Source organism: Poecilia formosa, unplaced genomic scaffold (genome assembly GCF_000485575.1).
Source record: "Poecilia formosa unplaced genomic scaffold, Poecilia_formosa-5.1.2 Scaffold162, whole genome shotgun sequence".
Lineage (NCBI taxonomy): Eukaryota > Metazoa > Chordata > Actinopteri > Cyprinodontiformes > Poeciliidae > Poecilia > Poecilia formosa.
In genome coordinates, this window is record NW_006800101.1 from 34,375 (window position 1) to 56,279 (window position 21,905).

A 21,905-nucleotide genomic window follows, 5' to 3' on the forward strand; every position below is an offset into this window, starting at 1 on the left:
TTGGAGATGAAAAATGACCAAAATAAGCACCAAAACTGCCATAAGATTCAACAAAAAAAATAAATAAAAAAGGATAATAATAAGGCAAGACTGAATCCTATCTTTAATTCGACTTGATAAATCTGCATAATTCTCACATTAGTTCAAATATTTAATCTAATCTTCTGCTTCCTTTATCTCCAGCCTCTCAGTCTCAGCTGCTTGCTGCCTGCCTCCCACTCAGCTGATCACCCCAGTCCAAGCTGACCAGTGCAAAGCTGCACAAACAGCCCCTGTGACCATGCTAGCAGGACATGGCTTCGATGTGGCCACCCTGCAGAGTAAGACGGCGTATGTCATCGACGTGAACACCTGGCAGAGGTCAAACAGCTCCTGCACTCTGTGCAAAATCACCCTCATGAGGGGGGAATCTGCAGAGGCTCCCAGCAGCTGTGGAAATCTGGAGTTGTCACGTTATCTGAAAGCCTCCATGAATCCAGCAGTGCCTTCATCCTGGAAGACCTTGCTGATGTGGCGCCCAGCTGGAAGCAGGGCTCAGACCTGAACGACGTCACGCTGAGAACGGGAGGGACGCAGTCTGAAGCTGCCATCAGAGGTCAGTCCAACCAGGATAAGTTCAGGTTTATTAAGCAAGAACTATGGAGATCCTAATACAGGCGAGAAACGAAAATCCACAAAACCTAAAAAAAAAACCTCAGTAAATATAATACGCTTTAGTACTGAGTAGTAACTGGAATGTCTTATCTGACTTTGACACTATATATATATTGTTACCTTGGTTTGTGAAATTAAAGTCAAACTAGATTAAATCAATTGTGTAACTTACTCAACTGGTGATTTTACCTGATAATACATTTCTTTTGACTTTTAAATCTGTTTTTCATCCAATGAATTGTTTCGGGTCTACATCTGTTCGATATTTTCTATTGAAACGCTTACAGACCTAAAGATACTCCAAACAACAACAGGCTAAAGTTTTTTAAATGACTCATTCAAAACATGGTTGCATGGCTTGCTCAATGTCCAACTGAAGAAAAATAAATAATCACTGATTTAGGGTGTTGAGGTTTGTCAGGGACCCAAGGCGAATTTAAACTAAACTAAACTGCTGTGAAAAACAAGCAGCAGATTTGAAAATTGCTTGAAATATCTTTTAATGTAGGTTTAAAGTATGTATAAATGCCTTTTCAACTTTAAGTTGTACTGCAACAGGGTTAAACTTTAGGGTTACAATAATCCAAAACTAAATGTTCTATGTTCAGCTGTTTTTTGCACAATATATCTTGAGTTTACATGGTTTAAGAAAGATTTAAAATTTATTCACAGTGTAAAACTAGCCAACATCTTAACATAACATACATTATATAGCACATTTAATGATTTATCTAATAAACTGTTTTCCTTGCACTTCAGTTTCAATGTGAGAAAAAACCCTCCACTCAACCCAAAGTCTGTCCGGTCGGTTATGAGCCTAACATCCCTGTGAGATGAGCTACATGAGGTTTCTGGCTTCATTTGGCACACACATGCACAAAGTTGTTCTGGGAGGCAAAGTGGCAAGCATCAGTTCTGTGCAAATCTGCAAAGCAACATTAGAGGGTTTTACTGAAATGGAGGAGAGAAACTGTCTGAACGTCGAGGCGGCTGCCCTGAAATAAAAGCCCAAGCGACTTACTGCCACACGGCTGCCAAAAAGAACCCAAACCTGAAAAGTTTCAGAAGGACGTTCAACCAGAGAGTCACTCAAGAGGTGGGGGGCAGCACAGGTAATAAAACTGACCCTCTCTTCTCTTTCACCGGCTTTGAAAAGTGGAAGAAAGGCTTGAAACTGAAACCAGGTATTATCAACTACAGCCTGGTACTTCTCTACCAACTGGTCACTGATCCGGCAAAGAAAACTGGACTAAAAGAGGCGAGCGAGCACTACATCAGACAAAACACTGTGAAGAAACTCTACTCTAACACCCAGATCCCACTATCTGTGTGCATGTCGCCCCAGCAGTCGCATCACTGCAGCGAAGCCCGGCCCACCTCACCGTCACGGTCAAGTCTGCCAGCGGCCTGCGGGGAGACGTGTTCACAAAAACTGACACCTTTGTGAAAGTTTTCCTGGGAAACCAGATGTCCCAGACCTCGGTCGTCTCCAATGACGACAGCCCACAGTGGAACGAGGAGTTCCACTCGGGAACAGTGGAGCTGATGCAGAAAGTTTGAGGTTTGGGACGATCACTGGTCGGACCGACAGAACGACCTCCTGGGGTCCTGCGGCACCACAATCCAGGCGGGGTCCGTTACGTCCGTGTGCGAGATGAATCATGGTAACTTTTACTTCTCCTTTGCAGCTGGGTGCACCCCAGGGCTGAGAGGAACAGCATGTTCTGAGCACAGTCACCTGTAAGGAATGAATGGAAGTGATTCTTCATGAACCACAGAGGAAGAGAGATCCAGTCAACAAGTCAATTAAAATACGGCATAAAGACGTAAAAGTGTTTTTAACTGGGAATAAAACTCTGTGTCTACAGGGGTAGTTGAACATTTTAGACATGTGTTTATGCTAGAAGGTAATAATCAGTAGGTAAACCTTGGTGACCTTATTTAGCAGTAGTCAAGATTAGTCGGGCAAAGAGAATAAAGATAATTTAATACTTTAAAACAATGTTAAAAACATCATGGCGATTGAGGCAAACTCTACTGAGTGGTCACCAGAAGTCAATAGTAGTTCGCACAGAAAAAGGAGATTAGAAGCTGTGTGCCACCAGTGATCTTAACATATGAAAGATGTACTATAAAGCAAGAACATCAAAGTGTTTCTGATCAGAGTTACAGCCTAGATGAAGAGTAAAACTGTGCAGAAATCAGTAAAATGGAGCTTTTGATTTGATTTTCATGTTGACATTTCCAGCAGATGAGATAAATAACATGCAAGACCAGAATGGCTGAATGACTTTAGACCCAAACTGATTTGTTGAAACATTTATGACATTTTCTCTTTTTCTCTTTGCATTGTCCAGGAAAATGTGCATCGTGTTGTAAGCAATTTAAACACAGGGCTGAAAGAGCTTTAACTAGAAACTTCTTCAAGACTAAAATGTTTCAGTTTTTTAAGGAATGAATGACATGATTAGCATTTTTTTCTTTATAAAGTTGTCCTCTTAAGTTGTTATGCATGTATCAAACTGTTCTGTTCAGCTTCATTTAAATAAATTGCTCTAATAAAACTTTGTCAGAGGAGTTCTGTGAGTTTGTCTCAGTAAACAGTTTCAAGGTTGTCCCTGAATCTCTGATTCATACTGAATCATAGACAAACATGTTCTGTACCATTTTAAACCATTTCCGGATGTTAGTTTTCTTGTATTTAGGTAAATTTAGAATGGAACAGACATAACCTCAAGTTGAAGCATGTAGATTTGCACATTATTAAAAATATAAAAAACTGAAAATAAAACAAATATTCTGTAAAGATGATTTACAATACAAGAAAAATAATGGGGAGTTACTGAAAACGGGATGCTTAAATCCAAAGAAATTACAAAATGTGCATGTGTCGACCTAATTCTTCTGTGTGTGCAAACAACAGGAATCTGCAAATGCAAATTCCTGAAGAAGACTTACATATGGGGTCCCGACCACAACTTTGGGAATTACTCGAGTAATTTATTGGGACGCACCTGCGTGTCGATGGTTTACGATCTATTTATGTTCCTCTTAAACGTTTAATGGCGCCCTCTAGTGTTCACTCTACACACATGGAGTCACTCTAACTTACAATGGTACTAATTGCCAAAATATTCCTACAAGTATCCCTGTAAGTCATTATTATGATATAATAATTTAGCCTTATCTTTAAGGGAACATCTTTGTTTTCCTCTGGTGCTGAAACACGTTTCTACCTCGCGAACCGGACGTTCATCGCCTTGTTTTCATGTGCAACCCGCACAAACTGGACTCTCTGTAAGCTTTACTGGCTAATTAATCGAATCCCGTTAGAAAATAAAAAAAAGAAAGCCGTTTAGAGACGTCCACAGCAGTTAGTGGCCAGGCTGGTAAACAGGGGTGTGTTTGCGCTGCGCCGACATTGGCTCTCCGCTTGTCAATGTGCAGTCACGTGGTGTCACAAGGACGGCCATGTTTTCTGAAACACAAACAACAAGAGAAAAGCAGCAGCAGCAGCAGCGACTCGGAGCCAGCAGACACACACACTGAGCGACCGTTGGAGGAGAGGGAAAGGAAAAAACCCAACAACAGATTAATAAATAAAAACACGGAGCACGATTTTTTTTCTCAGAGTACTATTCTATCGAATGAATACGTTTACAGTGTTTAAAAAGACCAATGCATACGATATATTGGCCGTAGAAGCGCCGTGCAGAGCAGCAGTCTGAAGGTAAGCAGCCGCTTGTTCGTTCCTCTTTGCTGCTAACAGGAGCTAACCCCTCTGCTCTGTGCCTCTGCCATGAGGCCTGCATTTTCACTACGCCGTTTTTAAAGCTTTTAAATTGTAGCATGGCTTATTTTTGGTTCGCAATGCATTACTGCAAAAATTAACAGCGACATGCCAGCGGAAGGTGGTGTTTCGGCAGCTCGGCGGAGCAGGCCCGGGAGTCAGATTCCCAACAGTCCGCCCCCTCCGCCATCATATCTGGTGTCATTTGAACCGACACGCCAAGGCCTTTACGATCCTCCGCATACCTTAGCTAGTTTAGGTAGCCAGTTGAATCTGGTGTGCAGCCGAAATTGGATATTTTCTGACATTTAGTGCTCGAAACCATTAATTTTACTTTCGCTTTGTTTGAATCCACCGTAATTAGCTTATTATAGGTTGAATGTAAACGTTAACTTAGCTCGGTAGCTAATGTCAACATGAGTTATTTCAACGCTAGCCGTCGTTGGGACGCGTTTTACGGCACTGTTTTGTTTTTAAGTCGTTTTCATTGAATAATATTTGTTGCTAAGATTTATACAGTCAGTTATCAGAGTATATAGTAGACATTCAAATCATATTCTACCAGTAACGCCTCTGGCTCAGTGACCTTGCTTTAGCTTTATTATTTAAAAAAACTTTATCGTTGTAGATACGAGCTAACCTCACTGTAGTCACAAATATAATTTTTTATACCTTTTTGCTTAGTTTTATATGGTAATAAAAGAAATGACAATGTTTAAAAATAGTGTTACTAAGGCCTCGTATGATAATGAAGTTATTCAACATTTAAATGAACGGTACCACTTAAAAGAGCAATGGTAGCTGCTTCATTTAAATGGCACAGAAACAAAGTTAAAACAAAGTTTAACACTTTTTTTTATATCAATGCAATCTGTTCAATTTGTGAACAATTTTTGGAACTGTTTTTGATTGGCAGTGGCTTTTTTTGTACATAAAAGTAAGTTTTGTGAGTTTCTAATTGAAAACACAACAAGAATGTCCCTCAGGTTGGAGATCTCCAATGCCTCTTTTCCAAGCGGTTCAGTTCACTGTTATTTTATCATCCAGTGTATTCAGGAGAGACCGCCAGATGGACTGTCAATGGGCAGGTGGGATTAAACCCACCTAATGTTGCATCATGCTAGTGTGATGACAAATGTGATGCTCTTGTGTGTGTCGCAGGCAATGGACTGCAGTGTGGTACCAGTATCTCCAGCCTAACCCTACCGTTGTCCTATTGTCCTATGAAGGAATGGTGGGGTATGGCTCAGATTTATAGCGAAAACTGAAAAAATTGTGTTCTGAATTGCACCGACCCATATTGTTCCGCCTGGTGGTAACTGTTAAACGCTTGAAATGGCCAAAATATATAGCGTAAATACATATTGTGAACAAAATTCAAGTGTTTATTTCATTAAGTTTTCCTGTGTTTTCCTAAATTCTCCTGTTTTGTTTAGTGATGTTTGGCTCTGCTGCTTTTGATTGGCTTCTGCGGTATTTTCAAGGAATACTCTGAATGAAAAAGACCTGTCTGTGATTTACTGTTGGTGTCCTTCATCTACACAAACTCTGTCAAGTTGCAGCGCAGACACAAACGTGTGCCGGAACACGTTTTGAGCTATCGTATGTGAAACGTAAACGCACTCGCCACACACTATTCTTTGTTCACAAAGATAGATACACAAACCTCTGAAAGTGTGTCTGTAACTCGGCTTTGTAGTTGTGCTTTTAGAGGTTTGCGTTGGTCGCGGGTGAGCTGAGCAAAGCAGTGAGACTATGGAAATGCTCTTAACCCGTCTTTGCTGTCACCGTTACTGGTGCATCAAAAAACTATTTAAAGTAAATAAACAATGGTTAACCTTGCAGGGGGGACAGGTGAAGCCTGGCGAGCCGCCATGTTTATAATACTCTTGGGGGAAACCCTGGTAGTTGGCACTGCAACAACAAGCAAATCCCACCGGTTTTTCAACCTGCAACTTGGACCCAGCATAAATCCCACCCGTTACCTCTGAGTTTAGAGTCAACTATTACACACTGTTTCAAATTTCCATGCATTTAGTGAAAGGTGATTTTGTGCTTTTACGTTTTGTTTTGTTTTTTTGTTTAGCGTCCGACTTCCTCGGGTCCAGAACGTTTTGTTCCGCTGTTGACAAGTTACTTTTTTCTGCAGTTTATCTTTATTGTGCTGTTATGGAATTTGGTTATGTCTTAAAGTTGCTCAACAATATTTAAAATTTGAAGAGTGGTGATGATAGGCCATCATATTTTTATTGAGCCAACTAGTACAACTGGGTATTTAAATGCTACGGTCAAAGGTGAGATTTTATCTCTATTTTTATGATCATTTATGTCCTAAATTCATCCAAAATACCTACTAGCAGTGGAGAGCAACAACATTAAGAAAAAACAGCTAATAGTTTCATACATTCTTTTTTAAATACTTAATGGGGACAAATGAAAGCAGAGATTGTTTGAATTGGAAAGGAGCAAACTGATCCAGAGCTAAGAGGTTTTTTAATCAGACACTTGGGAATAAAGTTATGCGATTCTTTCAGCCAGCTAAGATATCCTTATATTGATACAGTTCAGGCTGTTGAATTGCAAAATTAATAATAATTAAAAAAAAAACATTGCCAACCTTGCATCATTTTTTAATCTTTTCTTTCGGATCAGGTCAACGATGCGACTGAAGTCAGGTAGTCTCACATGCAGCAGCACAATGTGGTCAGCAGAATGGACTTATTTGGAATGAGAAGTAAAACATCGAGGGAATTCTCCACAAAATCAATATCTGGTGGTTCTGAGGTTGATATTAACTTCCAGACATGCTGCCAGATTTTAGAAGTCGCTTTCTTCAAGCAGTGGAACAGGAAGAAGTCTGGATTTTTCAATAAAACAATGATTTTTATCCACGACGACATTCCATCACATGCATCAAAGTACAAAGTAGTCTTTGCATTAAAGATGAGAAACTTAAAACATGTCCCTCTTCCACGCCTGATCTGAACTCGATTGAAAACTTGTGGGCAGATTTTTTTTTTTTTTAGATGGGAAAGTGTGTTTTTCATCTAGTTGCGTAATACTTCTTCACATTAATAGTTGCTTAATAATTGTGCGTATTCTCCTTAGACACAAAGCCTCACTTTTACTTTCCAAAACTTTCGTGCCTGAGGTTTATTAATATGTACGATTAACCGAGAGCACTGTAGTTGGGGATTAATAAAAAATAATCCTCAAAAGTAAGACTTGTCTAATAATTATGCACACAGTGAGTGATAGATATGCACAGATTAGAATTATACTAGATAATGGCCTATTTCATGTCTTTGTGGTCTGAGCCGCCGATTTAGGTTTGGACTGATTTCCATCTTCGTTTTAAGGTTTAAGTTTAAAACCCACATGTTTTAAACTTTGAGATCTAGTAAACATTCACTAGAAAATAAAAAAAAAACTACACTGCAGGTTTGAATCACAAGATTCCCTAATTTGTGCCAAATCAAATGTGAGAGTCTGATATTTGTCGCCTGTATTTGACCTGCTAATGATCAGTCAGGGCAGATCAAGGGAGCATTGATCTGTTTTGATCACTGACAGTTTTATTGATGTATTAAAGTACCTGGTTGGTCAGCTTCTCAAGAAAATAAAAGTGCATTTTGCTGCATTGGTTTGATTTTGAAAATTGGTTTTCACCGTCTTTAAGCTCCAGCCTGTTTTTAATGAAGCCATACATCTTGCCCATTGGTGGCATTACTAGTCACAGTAGAAACATACATTTTCTCTGGCACTTATTGATCCAGTCTTTGTTTATAGTTATTGCTTTAGGCAAAACTTTTATTTGCTCTCTGGAAACTTCTACTTGTACTTTTCTTGGGGGTATGTGGCACAAACACACATCCCATAACTTCCCCTTTCAGCCACTTTCCAAGTTAATGTTTTTTTGAGTTCAGACATCTGCTGTAATGTAATCTGTGGCCGTCCGTATCAACATTTTCCATCAAACACAGACTCAGATGTGTTTAGGTTCACCAAATTAGTTCTTTATGACTTACAAGGTTTGCTTAACCCACTTCTGCAATCATATTTTTCTGAACTTCCTGAAATAAGTGTTACCCAACTATTCCTACAAGGCGCCTCACATTGCACAAGACAAAAACAGCAGTAGATGGGGGGGGGGGGGAGAAAAGGCACAGAATACTACCAGCATTAGTCACAGCAGCTTTTTACCTGATTCTTCTGTTTTGGCTTTATTTTACATCTCTTCAGAAGGGAAACTTTAAATGTTTCTGGCTTTATGTAAGTTGACGCCACGTTATTGTTTAGTTGTGAGCAGCGCTAATAGTTGTAAAACTGATTTTTTTTATTTTTATTGATTATTGATGGAATGATGGTGCTGTTTTCTCAGGGTTGCAGAAGGTCAGCTTTCAGTTACTAACCCAGATAACACATGTGGGTTGTTCATAATTTTTTTTTTTAGTGTTACTTAAATATGGGTTGCTGTGCACTACCACCCAAACCCCAAACTGCTGTCACAAGGTGTGTATTTTGTATTTAAAACACTAGATTTTGGATTTAAAGATGGTGATCCACCAATCGGGGGTGAAGAAGCTACTTCTGTTTCCTTCATGAGCTGAAGTGATGAGCAGCAGGTCAAATCTGCAGTGAAAAAAAAAAAAACCCACCATGAAATGAATCAAAACTGATGAAAAGCCTCAGTGTTCTCTCTTTGCGTTTGATGCATAAATCGGGAAAATCTTGCAATTTCTTATCCGTTTGGTACAAAACCACCAGCTCTATCAAGAGACGTGGTGCCCAATTTATTTAATTTTGTTATGGTTTTATGTTGGTTATGTTTAAGTGAATCAAAAATGTTTTTTTTGCACCAACGAATTGAGATGTCGCAGCTTTTAGAAAAAGTCTGAATCACAAAAAACCTTAAAGAAAAACTGTAAATCAGTAAAATCTCAATCAGTACTTTTTTTTTAATAATTTCCTGACTATTTTTCTCCTCATTTACCACCATTTTGTCTCTATTTCATATCATTAAACGCTTGCATTCTAATTTAGAACATTTTAAAAGTGTTTAACTCTGACATACAAGCACGTTTCATATTAGTTTCCTGATCACAGCGTGGCTCTGTCGATACTTAACATATGAATGATTCATAGTTGAAATAACCAAAATTGCAACAGAACGAAATGCAGAAGAGGCAAAATCACAAACTATTCATTCGCTGTTGCAGACCTGGAGAGCTCCTGCTGCATCCTCGGTGCAGAAAGGAGCGTTGGCACAGATCCTTCCTTCACTGCTCCCAACAAACTCTTAAGTGTTCACATCACTGATCGTATTTGCAGTCTTTAAGTTTCTGTTGCTGCTTTCTGTGCACGGATATGTATATCTTACTTGGTTGTTTAATTTGGTCTTCATTGATCGTCAGATTTTATTTTCTGGTATTAAAGACGACAGACACACCAATTCAAGTGAATCCAAAAAAGTTTTTTTTATTTATTTTTTTTTTGTTTTGTCATAAGTTCAATGTTTTCCCTACTTCCATCGTCTCTTTGTACCATAAGAGTTGCTGACCACTCCTTCAGGAAATGGCACACATTTTTCTGAGCTTTGTAAGCAAAGAAAGGTTATCCGGAATCACTGTTATTGAATTGTAGATCAGATAGCACATTTTTAAAGTGGCACCATCAAATAAGGAAGTGTGTTGGTGTGTGTGATGCAGTAAATCCGTCATCCTGACCACAATCACTGGGTTTTAGTGTTTCAATTTAAAAACAAACAAAAAAAGGTGCTAATAAAGTCCTACCTACGTTGGAAAGTTGGGCGCTGAAGCGTTAAAAAGCCGCAAGCGCAGGCATCGCACCCGGCAACGGAAACTACCGAGACGCGTCCGCGCTTCCTTTCTTACAAGCCAGTAAAATTGGTGGACTGAAAAGTCAACCTGGAGTCCAGCTGAAAGTCCAAATATGTGTTTTGTTTGTTTCTCTGCTAAGCTACCGCCGTCATCCCGAGTGTAAACTGGATTCAAGATGAAGGAAAGTAGAAGAACCAAATGGCTTAAACATGAGGATGTGATGCTCGGACCCAGTGGCATGACTTGTTGACAATAAGTTGCCTGGATGTTGTTTTTGTTTCCATGACATTTCTCAGGAATTATCCCCCCCAGCCAGCTGCCTGGCTTAAGCAGCAGCTGGCTCACGGCGCTACCGAAATAGGCCGTCTGCATTTCGGGATGGAAAATCTCCCTTTGAACGTGAGAAAACGCGGCGCTTTGACCGAGCGGTTGACAAATGCGGTTTTTAATTTGTTCTGTGGAGAAATGCCACGGTGCCTTCCTCTCTGCTCAGCTCGCCGTCGCTGATGGATCGCGCTACGTCGGCGCTTCTGAGCGTCCCGGCCGCGCCGGTAATGATAGCATGTCGAGGCCTTTTTGCCTAGGAAGAAACTAAAAATAGCAGTTTTCGTCTCATCTGGTGTAAATACGTCCAAGTGTGCGTTTTATGTCCTGGGATTTCTTTTTAAATTTCTCCGATCCCGTCTCTGAATCTCTTGCTTTTTTTTTTTTCTTTCCAGGCGTGCAAAGGGAGGAGGACAGGAAATTAAGGAGCTACCTCGAAGGTCTCCGTCAGTCCACATTTCAGCTGGAGCGAGAGGAGAGGAGGCGCAGAGGAGGAGAGAAGGCCGACGAGGAGCGCGAGTCGTGCCTGCTTTTGGCAGCTGTTCCAGCAGCCGCTTGTGTTGTTTTTCGGCTGTTTGTTTTTTTCTTTCCTCTTTTTTTTTTTTTTTCTCCACCTTGCATTTCCTTTTCTTTGTTTTTTTGATGAACCGGTTCATATTTTTAACATTAATGTGAGATACAACTGCTGTAAAAACGTAAGAACGGGAACATTATTATATCTTCAAGAGTTTTATTTTTGTTCCATTGTCGATTTCCGAGGTTCTTTTTGTTTTTTTTAATTTGTTTTTTTTTATTATTTTTTTTATGTTTTACAACTGTTTTCAGCTGTGAGTAGCAGGAGCTTCCATTCTCCAAACAATCCTCAAAAGCCCTTCCTTCCTTAGTTAGGACCTGATAACCTGGTATTCCTCAAGCACCTGAAACTGGCAGCTATTATCTTGGTCTTTGTGTGTTTGGGGAGTTGTTCTGTGACCACAGCTTAAGCACCACTCAGCCTTCTAGCCACCTAAGCCTAACTAAATCCAGCCAGCTCTAGCCTGGTCCAGCCCAGTCCAGCCTGCTCCGATTATTTGGACAGGGTAAGGAAACTGAAACGACTCTCATCATTTTACTGTTTTTATTTGTTGTAGATATGTTAAAATGTATATTTTTTTTCCTCCTCAGATACTCAGTTCTGTGTGGACGTGAGGAATATGACTGCTGAGACTCTAAACTTCGGCCCAGAATGGTAACTACTGGTTCTTACACGAACGTGCTCCAGTTCTGTGTACAGCCATCCATGTTCTCACATCGTTATTGTACGTTTGTCCTTTTTTTCTTCTTCTTTTTTTTTAGCTTTTGAAGTGAAATATTTTTGCTTGACACCAACAGAACATCCAGAGAGCGAGTTTACTTCAAGACTTGATTTTTAAAAAATGTTTTTACTCAATTTATCAACATTTCAAAGCACAACAGCTTAAACTTCTTGACTGGAAAGGTTGAGGCAGAAGCATTAGGTTTATATTCATGCACACATGAACGTGCACTAAGCTACCCCTCATAAACATTTAAATATGTAAAAAATAGCATTTTGTTATGAAAATCACTAAGCCAAAACATTGAAAAAGGAAAAACATTTCCTTAAAATAACTTTAGCTATTTATGATATGTAAAGTAATGTAAAAAAAAACTTCCTTCATTTTCTTCTTCTTTTGTCTATCCTGGCTTCATCCATCCATACTGCTCTTTTTTTCCTGCATCCCTCTCTCTTGTCCTTCCTTCCTCATCCTGTGTCCTTTCTTGCATTCTCCTTCCCTTCCTCCCTTGTTTCCTCCTTCCACCCTTTCATCATTTCTTCCTTTCCTCCCCTCTCTTACTCCTCCTATCTTGTTTTTTTTCCTGACTCCATATTTACATGAACATAGTTGTTTTTACCCTCTTTAATGAATGAAAAACCCAGAATGGTCCCTGAATTAACTTGAAACTGACAAAATAAATAGAAATTTATTGAAAATGAATCAATGAAAATCAGACATTGGCTTTGAAACGTAGTTCAACAGAATCATTTTAGACGACAAACTAAAATGTGTAGAAACCTTTTTCTGCAGCAGTAAACGGGTCAGTTTTTAGTTAAAGTGTTGCGTGTTTAAGTTAAAACGGAGGTAGGTCTTTGTGCCGCTGCTCTTCCAGCCCCTCTGGCTGGGTGTGCAGCCGTTCTGAGTGGGCCGGTTGGGGCTTGGGTGGGGGTTATCCCTCCGTCTCCGTCGCTCTGGGACGTCTGTGTGCGTTCCTGACTCTCCGCCAGCCTCGCAGGATATTCCCCTCCTCGCACATCTGCAGCAGCTCTCCTCGTTTTAATCCGGCGTCGGAGCCGGATCAGCGCGCGGCGCTCGCCGCTAACAGCTGCCCGACCCGAATGTTTACAAGGCTTTTTATGCCCGTCGGCTTTCCAGAACTATTCGCATCGTTTGAGGCTGTGCTGCCTGGCAGCGGGCCGGGCGACATGTCGGTCACTGCGGCTGAACTCAAAGTGAAAACGATCCGCCTGCCAGGATTGAAGGTCTGCCGGAGCAACTATTACGCAGAAGATGATGTTTAGATTAAAATGTGTGGAAAGCGTTCCAGTCGTTTCCCTTTCATTAGAGTAAACACAAGTGGAGAGCCTGAAGTCACCTGGACGGGTTTGGAACCGCTCCAGGATTCCCATGCAGCCTGGAAAAGTCTGGAATTTAGTTTACTTCCAAGTAGAAGAGTAGAGTAAGATATCGGTACCTTCTGGCTCTTCTTTTCTTTTCTTTATATTTTCTATTCTTTCTGTTTGTGCATTTCATTTCCTTTCTTCTTTCCTTCCATCTCCTTCTGCCTTCCTTCCATCCTTTCTTTCCTTTCATTTTTGTTTTCTCCCTTCTTTCTTTCCTTCTTTCACTTCTCTTTCTTCCTTCTTTGATCCTTTCTCTACTGTTTTCCCTTTCTAGATTTCCTTCCTTCCATCTGTCTCTTCCCTCCACCTTTTTGTGTCAGTCCTTCATTTTGTCCTTCCTCCTCCTTTCTCCTGCTGCCCTTCGTCCTTCCTTTTCTTCCTCCTCTCGTTGCCTCCTCCCCTCGTTCCTCGTAATAAACCTGAACAGCTGCAGATAAATCTGGATTTTCCCAGTAATGTGTAGGAATGCCGCCTCTCCCCTCATGATGCCGGTCGCCTCCGTCCAGCCTCTCCTGAAGCTCTCTTTACCTTTTCCATTCCTCTCCACCTCTGAGCCGCATCTGGTTCTGATATGAGCCTGCTAATCAATGCCAGCCTCTGTGCCGGCTGTGAATGGAGCCATTGTTGAGCCCTTGGAAAGCGGCCCACTTGTAATGGCTTATTAAAATGAAATCTTCGGCTCGGAAAGCCGCTATGTCATCGGAGCGGAGCCGAGCCTGTCGCTAGAACCCGACAAATTAGCGCAGGATGGATGGATGGGATAATAAAGGCTAAAATAAACGATAGAGGAATACAACTTGTTTTATAGCTTTGTCTCACATTTTCATGAGAAACATGATCGGGTGTGTGTGTGTGTGTGTGTTTGTCTTCCTCCAGGCTTCGTGCACTGTCCAGTGGGGGGAGTGTGACGTCTCCCCCTCCTTCCCCCGCCATGCCAAAGTACAAGCTGGCCGAGTATCGCTACGGCCGAGAGGAGATGTTAGCACTTTATATCAAAGACAACAAGGTCAGGACGTTGCACATCAGCTCTGCGTTTCCTTTGAAAAACTGTACAAGAAACCCAGAGACCTACAAACGGCTCCGCAGCGTAGAAAGGCCGTTTCTATTTCTGTTTTTGTGTCTCTGCAGGTCCCAGAGGACATGCAGGATAAGGAGTTTGCTGCTATTTTGCAAGATGAGCCCATGCAGCCCCTGGCACTGGTGCCTCTCACCGAGGAGGAGCAGGTCTGCCTCCTCACACACACATCTACACACACACACACACACACACACACTCTCTCTCACTGATAATCTAATGTTGGCACGTTCCAAACCTTGTTTTATCCACTAGAGCCACTAATCTAAAGAGAGAGCTCACATTTCTGACATTCTTCTGCCTTCCTCCTTCCGCTCTGTCTGCAGAGGAACTTCTCCATGTCTGTGAACAGCGCGGCGGTGCTGAGGCTCATGGGAAAGGGAGCGGGAGGGCCGGCACCCGCGGGAGTCGTCCGTGGACGAGGGGCCGCTCGAGGTGGGCGAGGTGAGGTCACACCTAAAGCCCGACTCTTCAAGCCGAGACCTTTTAGGCCTCGCAGCTTTCCGTACTTTACCCAAACTGGGTCTGAACTTGCTGACGTCCAGAAGGTTTCCAGGTTTTGTCACATTGAAAGGGGCTGGACTTTGGGTGGGGGTTATCCCCACTGGCAGTTTTCATGATGCACCGACATGAAAAGTAGGAGTAGCAAATGTTTTCCAGTTCGACAAACCAGGTTCAGAAGTGACTTAATTAGTTAAACTGATTCGCTCTGAGTGTAATTTAATCTCTGCATAAACGCAGCTGTTTGGTGAAGGCCGTAGAGGCCCGTTAGGTCAGTAGTGATGAAGGAACTCAGTGAGGACACCAAACTCATGGTGGGAAGCTGGTCAGAACTGATAAGAAAATTGATTCAACTAAATAAATGTGGAAGAAAACCGGCATCCATATTTTATGAAAAAGCTTATTTTTTCTGTATTTTAAAATCTAAAAGCAGATTCTTTAAAAATAACACATTTCCTGAAGTAGAACTTTATATAAAAATACTTAAAAAAATAAAAGTATTTTATTTTAACTTGTATTTTATTTACAAGTTAAGACAAGTTACAAGTCTTAACTTGTAACTTTAAACAAGTCTTATCTATGGCTCTTGTGACTGTAAAGGTTCTGTCACATCTCAATAAAATATGTTGTTTATAGTTGGAAGATAACTGAAAAAATGAAGGGCTGTTTATGCTTTTTATATTTGTCCATTTTTTTTTCCTCTTAAATCTTCCAGCAGTCACTTCTTTTCTCACAATGATCCAGTTTTTGCTGAAAGTGTTTTTTTTTTTTATTTCTACAGTGTTTCATCGTCTACAACTAAATCCAGTGCACATAAAACCTGATCTGTACTATAAAGCTTTCTGCATACAGTATAAAAATACTAATCACATGCAAGAGTTAAGAAATATCCACACAGCAAGTTAGATATATTTATAAAATTGTTAAATTAGCTTATTAAAGGCATCGTTTCGTAGTGCATGTTGGTTTTAAGTATAAATAATTGTCTTAAATTGGTTCTAACGTTACCGCGCTGAAACGCACAGAAGCCCTGCACCAGATTAGGAATAAAAACGGAGCAGCTTAGCTCCAGAGCACTCAGGATAAATCAGCCAAAGCTTCCAACATCAACAGTGTGAAACGCCTGGCTGAAACTACAATGGCTATTATTTGAGAAAAGTAAACCAGTTATTTAAGGCAGCTCCTCAAGTGTTTGTTTCCTCTTTCATCCGCCATCTTGAAGCTGCACGCTTCCTCTCTGCGTGTGTAAATAAACGTCCTTTGGTCCCGCCACACCTGCCTGAAACCCCTGAGCTCCAGGAAATCACCTTCTCCTCCATGCAGCGTAAACACTCGGCCTCCGCTCCAGCGGCGTGTGAGACGAGCTGCCGGTTAAACCGCAAACAGCCTTCTCAAAGCCAAAACTAACGTCAAATGTTTGGTTTGGCTCAGTTTGAGAGTTTATTTCATACCAAAAGGATTAAAATCTGTTGAGGGGGGCAGAGGAAAGAGCAACAATGTGTGGTAACTGCTTTCAGAGCGCCAATTATTTACGCTAACCAGACGAACCGAACTGAGTTTGTTTTAACCGATCCGAGGATTTGAAATAACAACGTCTCACTGTTTATATAAGGAAATATTTGTGGCTTTGCAGCGACAGACAAAGCTAAGTTCATTCTTAAAGGCTAAACGGTTCTGAGGAACTGGGGGGAGAAATTCCATGTCATCTTCATTTTTGGGCAGAAAAATATCAAATAAACTCCCACATGTACTTAAGATGAGTTTTAAGTACAGAGATGAGTCATCTGTATGTTTTTTCTTGATTTTTTTTTTTTTTTCTGTCAGCCTGAGAAATAAAAAAAAAAAAGAAAAGCTATTTAAGATAAAAAAGAAAAATAGATGCTTAGTTTGTCAGATTAAAATGTCTTGGGTTGATTTACAAAATGTAAGTTACATTTAAATACTTTACTCAAATGTCTTACATTTTATTGTGGCAGGACTATTTAATCTCTTATGTATTTTTTTTTTCTCATGGAAATTTTCCGTCAGGCAAACACTTGAGTCACCTGCAAACAAAACCATTGTGTCCTGTGATTTGAGGTGCTGGTAGCTACTGCTAACCAGCTGCTGTTATACTCTCCATAGCTGGCTAGCTTTTCCATTCAGTTTTAAATTTATCGCCGGTTGGCTGACACTACGGCTGTGTAAAATATGCCGTTACCTTTTGTACATTTCTGCTGCTCTACAGGTCATAAAATGTCCTTGTTGATGGTCTTCTGCAGGTTGCAACACCACCAATTTAAGACACTTTAAAGATCTTAAAGTGTCTTAAATTGGCGTTGTTGCAACCTGCAGAAACCCTCTGTGGTATCTCAATGTTGTCACGAGGAGCTGAACCACATTTTCATCCACCTTGTGAGGAAGGCATCGTTCCACAGCGAAATGCCCGGCGCTCTGAATATCGAGCTTGTCAGCTTTTGATCCAAACAGCTTGTTTGCAGCCAGAGCTCTAATCTGAGCCAGAGCCACTTCGTTTCGTTCCAGCGCCGGCTGTTCTTCATGTGTTCTGTTGTTTTTCCGTCCGGCCGTTAACCGTTCCGCTTGTTTGTCATGAAACGCAGGCCGCGGCCGCGGCGAAGGGGGATTCTACCAAAGAAGTATTGAGGACACCGAGGTGGGATTTGGTCGCAACGTCCGAGAGATTCACCGCAGCCAGAGCTGGGACGACCGGTAAGAGGAGAACTAAACGGGAAACGGTTCAAATAAAGCTTTTTTTCTTGTCCTGTGTGGTTATCTCACATTCAGAGGGATAATTTCCCATCTACCTTTACTGAAATTACACATTTTCTCCGTTCACGAGTACAAAAGAATCGGGTTGCTGCTTTGATCCAAATTTTCTCCTCCGGCACGAAAAGCGAACGATGCTGTGGCCTTTATCTCCTGTTTGTTCCGTAACCGGTGCAATTTCCCCCCCCCATTTCCCGCCTTTCCTCAGGGGCGAGCGGCGGTTCGAGAAGCCGCTGCGGCGGGAGGTGGGGCGGCCCAGTTTCGAAGAAAGCAGCGGTCCCGTGGGTCCCGCGAGGAAGGAGTACACAAGGGCTGACAGCGACAACTGGCGCACCCTCCGCGAGGAGCAGGAGGAGGACGAGGGCGAGCCGGGAACCAACTGGAGGCTCTGTGGACCCCGCAGGGACGGTGGGAGACATTCAGTGAAACCTCAACGCTTTATTAGGAGGGGGAAAAAAATGAAACTGCAAATGAAAGAAGCTTTATTGACCAAAAACTTTAGATTATTGTGTTGCCACAGAAACTGATTTCAGCTGCAGTTAATTGATACAAAAGCCTTGAAAGTGTAAGCACTCTTTTATTTAACACATATTTATTAGAGTCGTCACCTAATGCATAAATATTAGTAAATTATTTAAGAAGAACCGATGACAGCAGGCTGATTAAACATACGCTGCGCTGTGAGTGCCTTCACTTATTTACTGATAAGTGAACCTGATGTGCCTGCAGTGAATGTTTTGTTTGCTTTGCTGCGTGGCAGTCCTGCACATTAAGGAGTCTATACTGACACCTAGAGGTCGTAAAGAGATTTTCACAGGACGAGTTGTAAACCGTTACATTTAGGAGTCCTGCAAGTCTGGACGTTAAAATCAGTGTTTTCCAGGTCTGAATGAACATCCAAAACAGTTTGGTACCAGGGCTGAAAAATATGGATATAGACTGTTTTTTTTTTAAAAGTATTTTCCAGATCTAGTTTTGTCAAGTATTGCCAACATGTAAGATTTTGTTCAGTTATTTTTAAAGATGTATAAAAAAAAATTAAATTTTGGAAAAGTTGGGAGTTTTAAGCAGGAAATTGCTCGTCCAGCCACAGACAGTCAGAGACGTTTACTTGCATCATGTAGAGAGTTGCCATGGCGTCAGCTTTTTCTGCAGCTAACGTGTGAAGTGCTAAATTGAGCATTTTCAGGAAGTGGCACTTCTTTAGAACTGACACCTGCAGACGTTTCTAGGTTAAATGCATCCCAGAGACTCGTCTCAGATTTAAATTCTGAACTGAACTACCGTTTCTCATTACCGCATCAGACTGATCGTACGGTTTTCACATTGCGGTTTCGCAGACGGTGGTCCGCGCTCAGCGGGCTGGCGGGACCACAGCGGTCCAGGTGAAGGTCGGCGAAGGAAGTTTGATTTCGACTTCCGGGACTCGGAGGGTCACGGCGCTGGCCGCCGTCGCGCAGGAAGCGAGGGATTGGAGGACGACCGGGACGGCCTGCCGGAGTGGTGCACGGATGAGGAGGACGGAGAGATGGGGACGTTCGACTCCTCCGGGGCGTTCATGCCCTTAAAGGTACGTGTGGGGGGGAAAAAAAGACTTTCCTGATCCAAATATTCTAATTTTTCAAACCTGGAAGTTTTTGTTCAGTGATGTTGAATCAATGCTTTGCTGGCCTTTACAAGGTGATTTGTAAAGGCCAGCAGTGCTGCTTTAATGCCGCCCACTCGGGATGAAATTATGAAACGAGAATGAAAAGCTTCTTGTGACATTTCATGATTCATTCAGAGAGTTTTCTACTGGGACAAACCTTCAGATAGAATCGTCTCTTCATTTAAAACAAACCTACTTCAGATCTGTAATAATACAGATCCTAAAGTACTTATACATCTTTTGGGAGAAGGAGGTTTTGATTGATGTTGCTGTGCAAATGTTCCCCTAGTGAATCATGTGACTGTAGTTTCAGTTTTAAAAAAGATCACAGCCTGTTTTTATTTCCCTTGCAAAGCTACTATATTCTATGCACATTTTTTTTTATTAATCCAATTAATCTGGGTTTTCTCCTACTTTTTACAACGCTGACCTCCTGCCCGTATCACATGACGTGCGCTGTGCCCAGACAGAGAGCAGCCAAAACACGAGTTGTTAAATTTTACAACGTTCAAATTACGGACCACCAATAATTACATTCTGATCTGCCGATTCCGATTTTGGTTGATGCCGTTTTTTTTTTTAAGTTACCGAGTTGGCAACAGAGGAGTGACTATTGTTTACTGTCAGTAAAACTTTCTCGCAGCAGAGCAAAAGAGGACAGTAACTGATTTTGACTTTTGCAGAGGCGGATCAGATCGGCTTCACATTTAGCCATCAGTTGATCACCGATTTCCCAAAATCTGCGTCAATTTATTGTCGCACCCTGAGTTAAATTGAACCTTTTGAATTTTTGAAACAACTTTTTCTATAAGTTCTGTTTTCACAGACTGCAAATATGTTAGTATGAACAAGTTGAGTAAACATGCCAGCCTTAACCAATCATAAAGGCAGCAGAACCAAGACACGAGTTTATTGGAGCTGTCCAGAAAAACTGTAATATTTTAAAAGCCGTTAAGTGAGTTCAGTGATTTTAATGTACTTTAATGCAGTTATACTGTCATTTTTAATGTACTGAAGTGGGAATATTTTGCAAAGCGGTTTTTCTTAAAGACCCTGATTGGGCCTTTAATATTTAGATCTATGAGCCTGAGGTTTGTTGTTAAAGTTTGTGACCTACTTGTTTTTTTTTCTCTCTTTTGTTCCGTTAGAAGGGTGGTAAGGAGACAATCCTGGAGGAAGATTTGGACTTTAAGGGCATCGAGGACGAGGATGAGGACGACGGCTTCCTTGATGCAGAGAGGAACAATGGAGACGGAGATAAAGACAAGGGTGAGCAAAAATAAAACGGAATGCCTCGTAACCCAGAGAGAAATAAAAAGGAAAACCCAGCGATCCTCATTCAAACTCTCTTTTCTGCTCGTTTAGAGAGTAAAGACTCCCTTCCTGCTGCAGGGGAAGAAAAGATGAAGCCAGCACCACCTTCCTCCTCCTCCTCCTCCTCCTCCCCCCCAGCCCACTGTGCCCCGCCATCACTGGAGCTCCAACCAGGAAGTGCTGGTCAGGTGATGGAGAACTCTCAGATGAACAACAGCCACTCTGTCAAGGCCGGCAGCGCCTCTGCTGATGGTGGGTTTCTAAAGACAGAAGCTTCTGGACGTGTTCTTTTTAAATTATCCTTAGTTTGTTTAATCTGAAGTAACGTCTACTTGGATTTAATCTGAAACCAGGTGTTTTTATTTAGTCTCCAAACGAGGGACAGGTTCTGATTTGTGGCTCTGGTCGTCGAGGATTCAGTTTGGTTTTGACTGGGTATATTTTTATCCCCGGTCATCCAACACTCTGTTTACTGTTTGTGCTGGACGGGCCCCGGAGCCGGCAGGCGGCTCTGCTGCTCCTCATCAGACGAGCTAAAAATAGCCGCCATTGTTGAACTGCTTGTTGTTTTTTTGTTTTTCCCTGTGTCAGACCTGGCCTCGGTGGGGGGCTCCAAGGCCCAGCTCAGCCCCAGCGTCGCCGCCGGCAACGCCTCCACCTCCTCCTCCAGCCTACCTCCCCCACCCTCCTCCTCTGCTGCTCCGCTCCTCCCTCCTTCTGGAGGAGACCCCGAGGACGATGAAGGCCTGAAACACTTGCAACAGGTTTGGATACCAAAATAAATAGATTGAGTATTTCCAGCGTTGACGTCGCAGCCAGCCCGACTGGTGTGTGCAGTTTGGCTGCGGGCGCCCAGCGCCGGGCTGCTTGTGTAAACAGGAGGGTCTCCGTGTTGCTGCTTCCAGCGTCAGGAGGAACACGCAGTCCCCGACACATCGGCAGCGACAGGAACGAGATTAAAAAGAGTGAAATGAAAAAACAACACGGCTCCATTCCCAGACTGTTTGGAAGCTGTTTTGGTTTAAGAGGCCGGTTGTCTCAAAGCTTCTAGAAATGTGTAGCTCATCTGTTTAAAGTGAAAAGTAAAGAAATAGAAGATTGTTTCTGTCTGACTTCCTCTGTCATATACTTCCTTCAGTCATTCCTTTTTTTTGTGTCCTTTTATCCTGGCTTTGTGTTTCTTCAATTTTTTGTCCTTTTCTTCCTTTGTCCTTGTGTCCCAACATGTCGTTTTTGTCTACCCTGGATCTGTATCCTTCTTTCTTTTTTCCTCTTCCTGGTCTTATATTCCTTCCTTCCTTTCTCTTTGTCCT

General features: G+C 41.8%; 1 protein-coding gene and 1 pseudogene across 2 annotated transcripts in view; both read left to right on the forward strand.

Moving 5' to 3' along the window:
- Nucleotides 1-4,254, forward strand: LOC103146595 (perforin-1-like; annotated as a pseudogene).
- Nucleotides 4,164-21,905, forward strand: part of gigyf1a (GRB10 interacting GYF protein 1a) — a 27,312-nt gene continuing 9,570 nt past the window's right edge. Inside the window, exons 1-12 of one of the 2 annotated variants that reach the window (XM_016677730.1) lie at nucleotides 4,164-4,384; nucleotides 11,004-11,687; nucleotides 11,773-11,836; nucleotides 14,165-14,294; nucleotides 14,417-14,512; nucleotides 14,690-14,807; nucleotides 17,465-17,573; nucleotides 17,839-18,038; nucleotides 18,971-19,200; nucleotides 20,427-20,547; nucleotides 20,644-20,844; nucleotides 21,184-21,356. In XM_016677730.1, the coding sequence (XP_016533216.1) occupies nucleotides 11,802-11,836; nucleotides 14,165-14,294; nucleotides 14,417-14,512; nucleotides 14,690-14,807; nucleotides 17,465-17,573; nucleotides 17,839-18,038; nucleotides 18,971-19,200; nucleotides 20,427-20,547; nucleotides 20,644-20,844; nucleotides 21,184-21,356 (1,413 nt within the window). In that variant the 5' untranslated portion in view covers nucleotides 4,164-4,384; nucleotides 11,004-11,687; nucleotides 11,773-11,801. The remainder of the gene's footprint in view (nucleotides 4,385-11,003; nucleotides 11,688-11,772; nucleotides 11,837-14,164; nucleotides 14,295-14,416; nucleotides 14,513-14,689; nucleotides 14,808-17,464; nucleotides 17,574-17,838; nucleotides 18,039-18,970; nucleotides 19,201-20,426; nucleotides 20,548-20,643; nucleotides 20,845-21,183; nucleotides 21,357-21,905) is intronic. The other variant, XM_007564590.2, reaches the window with a different exon arrangement.